General features: G+C 45.1%; 1 protein-coding gene across 2 annotated transcripts in view; it reads right to left on the bottom strand.

Moving 5' to 3' along the window:
* The window catches only part of Dbt (dihydrolipoamide branched chain transacylase E2), a 34,832-nt gene that overhangs the window by 2,171 nt on the left and 23,910 nt on the right, over positions 1 to 8,751 (bottom strand). For both annotated transcript variants that reach the window (XM_021196052.2, XM_029538061.1), the window contains exons 6-10: positions 8,451 to 8,667; positions 7,930 to 8,096; positions 3,482 to 3,559; positions 1,311 to 1,502; positions 1,118 to 1,189 (exon numbers count right to left, since the gene is read on the bottom strand). In XM_021196052.2, coding sequence (XP_021051711.1) covers positions 1,118 to 1,189; positions 1,311 to 1,502; positions 3,482 to 3,559; positions 7,930 to 8,096; positions 8,451 to 8,667 — 726 coding nt within the window. The remainder of the gene's footprint in view (positions 1 to 1,117; positions 1,190 to 1,310; positions 1,503 to 3,481; positions 3,560 to 7,929; positions 8,097 to 8,450; positions 8,668 to 8,751) is intronic.

Raw genomic sequence — 8,751 nt, 5'->3', positions numbered from 1 at the left:
AAAAAAAAAAACAAAAAAAAACAAAAAAAAAAAGAACGGTTGCTGAGCCAGAATGAGGACTAGGATTCAGATCCCAGCACCTGGACAGTAACCTGGGTGTGACCCTCCACACACCTGTAACCCAGCACAGGACGGTGGGGACAGAAGGGTTGGCTCAGGCTTGCTGACTGCCGGCCTAGCCAAAAATAATCTCAAGCTCCAGGTTCAGCAAGAGATCATGGGTCACAGGAATGGGTCACAGGTGCAGGGTGACAGAGAGGAACACCCACACACACTTAAGCATCTAAGCACATGAAGACACGTGTGCACCCACACGCACACACACACACACACACACAGAGACAGAGAGACAGAGAGATCAACAAAACCCCTCAGCTATTAATAAAAATATACAAAATGTAAGTTCTAACTTACTAGATTTAATAGACAGGCCTGGCAAGATGGCTCAACAGATAAAGGTGTTTGCTGCCAAGCCTCATTACCTGAATTTGAACCTTAGAACCCACGTGGTAGAAGAAGAGAACTGATTCCTTAATTGTCCTCTGATTTCTACACAAGTGCTGTGGTTTGTGTGTGGAGCATCTCACACACACACACACACACACACACACACACACACACAGTGTCATAGCCCTGTACCTCTATTCTAAGAGTTCTAAAACATGGCCACAGATCATTTAAGTCACCTAGATTATTGTTCAAAATACAAGTGCCATCAAGACCAAGAAATCAGCATCTTGCAGGCATGGTGGCATACAGCTGTAATCCCAGCAGGTGACAGCATGGCAGGACCCAGCATCTGGGCCAGCTGGGATGGCACAGTGACCTCTGATCTAGGTCAGGAGAAGGAAGGAAAGGGCAAATGGAGCTAACATTCACAAATGTAAACCACAAAGTGGGAGCTACCCTTCAACACCGAGTCTTCTTGGGAGGGTATAGGGAACTTTCGGGACAGCATTTGAAATGTAAATAAGGAAAATATCTAATAAAAAAATAATAAAGGGAATCCTATATAGGAAAACAAAACAAAACAAAACAAAACAAAAACCACTGCGTCTTCTTCACGTCCAGTCTTCCAGCTTACTGAGCCTGTCCTGCAGTCCCTCATTACACATACCTTAATCGCTCCCAGGGCACCAATGGCTACTTCCGGTGGCAATATCACTGGCTTGGCATAGGTCCCACCGATCTGAGAAGAGTGGAAACATTTAGCTTTCAGGGAATGCCTGATAGATTTACAAGCTGTAGTTTATTGGAACATGCGATCAGAAATTCAAGTTACACTTATAACTGTGAGTAGCATGACTTACTGATCCAATGTTGGAAAGAGTAAATGTCCCTCCTGTAAGGTCCGTGGTACCGAGCTGACCAGAAGAGCCCAGTTTTTGGAGGCGGTTCAGTTCCATGGCGATCTCAAATACAGAGCGGACCTGAACGTTCTTCACATTGGGGACAATTAACCCCAGCTCAGTATCCATTGCTATCCCAATGTTGTGAGAAGCCTAGGAAGGAAAAATTTATTCATTAGGACTTTTTTTTTTTTTTTTTAAGACTTATTTACTTATTTTATGTGAGTACACTGTAGCTCTCTTCAGACACACCAGAAGAGGGCACTGGATCCCATTACAGGTGGTTGTGAGCCACCATGTGGTTGCTGGGATTTGAACTCAGGACCTCTGGAAGAGCAGTCAGTGCTCTTAACCGCTGAGCCATCTCTCCAGCCCCCAGTAGAACTTTTAATACATAACTTACAGCAAAGAAGAGGTCAACTCTGCTGCCTTCTAAAACAAAGACACCGAACTATTTTGCCAAGCAAGTGCAGACCCTACACTTGTAATCCCAACATTCAGGAGGCTGAGGAAGGAACAGCGATGGTTTGAAGCCTGCTTGTGCCATCTGGCAAGATCATATCTTACAAAGCTAGAAGGCCAAAAAAAAGAAAGTCACTATTTTCACTAGAATGGAAGTAACTTGGAAGGAAGGGTTTGGGGGGATGAGAGAGCAGTGGGTGCAGGCGCTAGCTGCCCACCTGAGTGCAAACTCTGGGATCCGGGTGGGGAAGTGGCACCAGTGCCCTACCCAAAATAAAATAAATGTAAAATAAACAAAATAACTTAACCAAACTTAAAAGATTGTTTTAGAAGACACATACAGTGATTGTAAAAAATGGGGCTAGGGAAATCAATGGAAAGGATGAAGGAGTTAACCAGGCGACAGCATCTTGTGGTTCCGTAACAACGTATTTGCCAGTAGGTAACTGATGAAATACATGACCATATCATATCTAATGACTTATGATGATATCCACAATATTTAAATGAAAAAGAGAAAAGCAAATTAAAGAAAAATATGTATTACTTCAATGAATTCGTGGAAGACTACCATTGTGAACAGGAAATTATCTGAGGCCACATGATTGAAGGCAAACATTATTTCTAAGTTTTTAAAAACAAGCTACATTTAATTAGGAAGGATTAAGATGAAAATAAACAGCCCATTGTATTAGGCACACTGAATGGCTTTGACCTGATCCCTACACTACCTAAGCATATGCACCTTTTGTCTCTGTGTTTTGGAGATGCTGTGTCAGCACTAACCACTGAACTACCTTCTCAAATTCCCTTAACCTGACTACGAGCTGAGGATTGCTAAGGTAAGGAGAAGTGAGTATAGGAATTGATACGGCAAGAATTTTGTCTTAAGACACTTTCACTCCAAACTGAAGACCTCACTCAACCTGGATCCAAATGTATTACTTTAAAAAAAATTATTATGAATTACTCTTTTGGGCTGGAGAGATGGCTTAGTGGTTAAGAGCACTTGCTGTTTGTTCAGATGACCCAAATGAAGTTCCCAGCACCCACATCAGGAGGCTCGCTACAGTCCATCCAGAAGCCAGGAGGCTTCTGACCTCCTAGGCACCTGCACTCACGGGCACATAGCACATGCAGACATACATGCCTAACTACACACACTTTTTAACAATTGCTCTCTTTCTTCAAAGCCCAGCACTGTAATCTTGAGAGGCCATCCTTTTGGGATGTTGAGTAGCATGGGTAACTCTTCACGGCTTCACGCACTTATAATTCCACTTATTTGTTTATTTGTTTGTTTGTTTATTATTTTGGTTTTTCAAGGCAATGTTTCTCTGTGTAGCCCTGGCTATCCTGGAACTCTCTCTGTAAACCAGGCTGGCCTTGAACTCACAAAGCTCCACCTGCCTCTGCCTCCCGAGTGCTGGGATTAAAGGCTTGTGCTACTGCCAGGGTAGTTCTGCTATTTTAAATGGGAAATCAACAAGACTTTAAAGGGAAGACTGTACAGCTGAACAAAATCATTATTAAACAGCAAAAGCAATGCCAACAGATGAAACCTAACTTTAATGGCCTATGCTATACCTTTCTTTCCTGTCTGAAAAAGGGTCAGTGTTTGAGCATCCTATCTTCTATTAAATCGAGGATTTTCAAAACACATAGCCAACCTTGTAGGTGATGTTCTGGCAGTTCTCGTCCACGGAGGCATTGAGGATAGGAAACTGTAGCAGTCCCAGAGAAGCAGCCTGACAACGGGAAAGAGAAGTCGCCGTGAACACTCTGGCCTCACACAGGCTCGGAGGGCTGGAGGTGACAGGAGGTAGCGGGGGCAGAGGGGAAAGAGGGCTCGAACTCAAGGTCACACGCACGCAGCTTTCTCCCTTCCGGAAACTCTGATCTCTAACCAAGGTGAAGCTAGGCTGCTCTAACCTCGGAGAAACAAATGATGCAAAGGGCAGGTCGCCTGCAAACAGGAAGGGGACTTTCAAAATAACCATGCAGGATGTCTCAGTTCCAAGTGAATTCCTCACTGACGTGTAGATTTAAATATTTATGAGAAGCAAGCCAATAGTTTAAAAAAAAAAAAAAAAAAAAGGGCTCTGAATTCAAACACCAAAAGGTGGGTAGGCCATTTCTCTGTGTAGAAGGGACACAGGGCAGTAATTTCAAAGTGTTCCGTGGGCAAGGGCAGAGCTGGCAGAGCCCACCTGCTGGCAGGCACACATTCCTGCTTGCCCCTTTCAATCCCTCCCCTGCTCTTTAAACTTCCTTTGCCTTCATATCATTCTCTCCTGCGCATAGGCTGATTTCCCTAATTGCGAAATGTCTCCCGGATCCCAAATGTTCATGACATTCAAAGAGGGTGTAGATGGAGATCTTTCACAGTGATTAGTGTAGTTACAACAGGCTGTGGCTATGGAGTCTCTTCACAGTGATAGAGCAGTGACTGAGACAGTCTGTTCTATAGAAGCAAGTTCAGGACAGCCACGAACCAATGACAAGAATAAGCAAACAAAAATCCACACCCAAAGTTAGTCAAAAGTACTACCAATAGAAATGGGGGTTTGAGGGCTGGGGAGATGGCTCAGTGGGTAAGAGCACCCGACTGCTCTTCCAAAGGTGCAGAGTTCAAATTCCAGCAACCACATGGTGGCTCACAACCATCCTTAACAAGATCTGACTCCCTCTTCTGGAGTGTCTGAAGACAGCTACATGTACTTACTTATAATAAATAAATAAATCTTTTAAAAAAATAAAAAATAAAATAAAAAAAAGAAATGGGGGTTTGAGTATAATATTTTTGCAAATGAAAATACAAGATATGTGGATATAGATATATAGATATAGATCCCACATTTCATACTTTGTAGTATTTTTTTAAAGGTTTTAAAATTTACATTTAAATTTAAAATAAAATTCACAAAACTTATTTTTGAAAATACCAAGAGACTGTTCATTTGGCTAGAACAATGAGAAGAGACGCAGCGGTTAAAGAGACCCAGTTGTTTAAGAGCTGGTCTATCCTGGCTTCAAAAGGGGCCAGGCCTTCCCCGGGAGGCAGGATGGGAGGGTCAGGAAGACAGGGTGGTGCTCTCTTGCCAGTCTTCCCCTCAGTCCTCCCCTAACGCTGGGCCTCCTCCAACAGTCCTCCCCACACATTCCCTCGACTTCCCTTCCCCAGTTCACTCTTTCAGGCTATAGTCAGCCCCCTGCTTCCTTGAGGGGGTAAAACTTTCCCTCAGCCTCCTGTAAACCACCTCTTTATCACCTACTCTCTGCAGGCTGCCTCTTACCAGACTGTCTCGTGGTCTCTAATCCCTACACCTCCTCAGCTGACAGCCCACAGGTCTCGCCTCTGCGGGGCCTTGGCAAACTCAAGGCCCTGTGGTTACTATGCTAACTGCCTGTTACTAACTCTATCCTGTTTAACCTTTGTGAGACAAACTGCTACCTATCTGCTTAAAGCGCTGTCCTTGCCTCTGAGTGTGGAGGCTGAAGTAATGACAGGGGCTTTTCATGGCACCCTGTGTGCGTCTGCACCCTTTGGTAGCGATCTTCTAAGCTCCCAGTTTAGTCACGTGACTGGCTATTATCCGTGGGAGCAGAACAAGCTCAATGAAGCAGACCCAGGGAACAAAAAAGCCTGAGCACCTCTGTCGTTTCTCTTCACCTGCTCCAGGGCTGAGACAGTGGAGCACGCTGAGGAGAAGGGACACAATACAGAAGAGAAGGGGTCATCCCTGCTGGGGCCTTCCTACAGCAGTCACCCTCTGGCCAACTCCAAGTTTCTGTAGAAGAGAGATTCCTGCCAAGGTCAGCAGACTCATACCCAGTTTACCTCATGAGAATCCATAAGCAACCGACGTGTTGTTTTCTTCTTTTTTTGAAGATTTATTTATTATTATAAATAAATACACTGCAGCTGTCTTCAGACACACCAGAAGAGGGCATCAGATCTCATTACAGGTGGTTGTGAACCACCATGTGGTTGCTGGGATTTGAATTTAGGACCTTCAGAAGAGCAGTCAGTGCTCTTAACCACTGAGCCATCTCACCAGCCCCCAGCAACCGACGTTTTATTCCATTAAATTTGGGGGTAGTTAGTTTGCTATACAGTAATGGAAACCAGTTATCTGTCTTCTAAGGAGCTTGTACTATCACCACTGTCCTTGCTAATTCAGGTTCTACCTACTGCTGTAAAGCCGAGCCGCCCTCTCATTCACTCAACTTTGAGTGACACCTCTCTAGGTGACTCCCTACCCCTAACAGAGCCCAGAGGCCCCCCTTTCATTTGGAGACATCCACGACCTCCCATGCTTCGAGATTATCCATTTGCAGGGCAGATGCTAAAGGAGAACACGTTGTGTCTCAGGGGCTCAGTATCTGGAGAAGGGAACCAGGCTAACAACGGCAGCCCACTAAAACGCACTCCAGTGGGCAGCAACAGCATGTGGTGACAGTGGGAGCCACAGAGGGATTCTGGAGTCTCTATCTGAATGGATCCCATATTTAAGATGCACAGATATTTGGAAGAGGAGGCCAGGAGAGACGGCTCATGCCTACAATCTTAGTACTTGGACGGCTGGGGCAGGACTGTGCGGTTCAGGCCAGCCTGGGCTATCTAGTGAAACTGTTGCAAAAAACAACAAACAAAACAAAATAGGGAGAGAGAGGGGGGGAGGGGGGAGGGAGGGAGACAGAGAAAAAGACCTGGTGGGTATTTCAGGTAAAATTATATAATCCAGTATTTGCACAGTCCAATGTGATTAAAACAGAGAGTGGACAGGGAGTGGTTTTGAAAAGACTGGAGGGGTAGCCAACCAAGACTTGTATGCTACACTAAGGACTTGGGAAACCATCCTAAAGGCACTGTGAAGGAATCGGAAACGATTCAATTTGAGTGAAAGATGATTTGTCCTGGCAGACTGTGAAGGAAGGGCAGGAGGAGCCATGTTGAATGAGAAGAGGCCGGAGCAGGACCAGAGCAGACTAGAATGTGGCTTTCCCGTGTGTCAATGTCCGTGAGAAGATTGTCAACCTCTCTGAGGCCCAGTTTTCTTCAGAGGGACGTGGAGAATGTACTCTCTACACGTCTGGAATACTCTGAGCTGTCTGGAGCCTGACACACGGTAGCTGCTTTGCAGTGGTTGTTAATGAGAATTTCACTGCCAGTGAATGGTCCCAGGACTGCAAACACTCTCAGAAGCCTCCCCATGAATGTGCTGAAGACATGGAAATAAATACCACCGTGATGTGCAGCCACTTCATGTCTCCTTTCAGCTCCAACCAGAACTTTCCTCTTCCCCTCTCTTTCAGGCTTTCCTCAACTGTCAGCATGGTTCTCTTCCTAGCTTCAAGTGGGGAGACGGCTCTGTGCTTAGGAGCATGCGCTGCTCCTACAGAGGACCCCAGCTGAATGACTTGCCACTGCCTGCTAACTGGCTCCAGGAGATCTGACTGACACCCTCTTTTAGCTTCTGTGGGCACTTACATGAACACACACACACACACACACACACACACTAAACAGTCGGGCATTGTGGTATACGCCTTTAATACTAGGGAGGCAGAGGCAGGTTGATCTCTGAGTTTGAAAGCACTCTACATCATAAGTTCCAGGCCAGCCAGGGATGCATAGTGAAACTTTGCCTCAAAAAAAAAAGAAACAAACAAATACAATAACTCTTGGGCTGGCGAGGTGGTTCAGTGTGCTGAGTGAGGCACTTTTCCTCTGAGCCTGACAACCTGAGTTCCATCTTTGGGACTCACAAGGTAGAAGAAGAAAATGGACTCGTGTAAGTTGTCCTATTGAGTGCACTTGAGTACACAAACACACAAATGTACACTTGTGCACAAGCATGCATACACACACATATACACACTAAATAAATAGGTAAATGTAACAAACATAAAATAAATCTTACAGAAAGAGGTAAGCAGATAAAAAGATAATACAGCTTTCAACTATATAAATTCCTAGGAATCAAAGAGATGGTGGGTTTGGACTTTTTTTCCCCAAGCCTGACAATATGGCATAAATTCTAGCCTGCTGCATCTTTATAAAACCAAGTGGCACCGTCCCTCTGGGGCCTTGCCTGGGATGAGTGAAACTCACCTTTAAGAAGAAAGGCATGAAGGAGAGTTTGATTCCACGCGCCAAAGCAACAGGCTTCAGCTCTTCTCGAAGCTTAACCAGCTCAGTAAGGTCAATCTCATCACAATACCCGAAGTGGGGAATCTTCAGGGCTGCAGACATGGTCTTGACCATTGCCTTCTGGAAGCCTAGGAGAAACTCAGTCGTTTTATATAAACCCGAAAATAGTATTTTTCAATACAAAATAGAAAAACTGTACCATTGCATTATTATAATTTCATGATGAATTTGAAATTTTCTGTTAGTGAGACCTGAAAGTCAGGTGTGGTGGTCCGCGCCTTTAATCCTGGCGTCGGGGAGGCAGGGGCAGGCAGATCTCCGTGAGTGTGCAGCCAGCCTGGGCTACATATAGAGTTCTAGGGCTACGCAGTGAGACCCAGGCTCAAAAGACAATCAAAAATATCATACGATGAGGATGGATCTCATGAGGTAATTCCCCAAAATAAATTACTGCCACTTCATATTACTGCTATTACCACTACCTGTTACAGGCTCTGTTCGGTCTTTGCCCGTGAACACGGGAGGCTTTGATATCGGCGTGGGAAAGGTCCTGTCTTTGGGCTGTGGTGGAGGTGGTGTGATTTCAGATTTCGGTGAGGGAGGCAGTATGGCTCCTGTCTGCTTTTCCAAAAAGCTGAGAATATCTTCTTTCAGTATTCTGCCATCTTTTCCCGAGCCAACAACTTCACTCAGCTTAATCTAAAACAGAACACATCGTAATGTTAAAAATAAACCTACCTCGGGAGGCAGAGGCAGGTGAATTTCTGAGTTCGAGGCCAGCCT

Source organism: Mus pahari, chromosome 4 (assembly GCF_900095145.1).
Source record: "Mus pahari chromosome 4, PAHARI_EIJ_v1.1, whole genome shotgun sequence".
Taxonomy (NCBI): Eukaryota; Metazoa; Chordata; class Mammalia; order Rodentia; family Muridae; genus Mus; species Mus pahari.
Note: the sequence above shows the minus strand (reverse complement) of the source record. Positions and strands in the feature narration are given on the sequence as shown.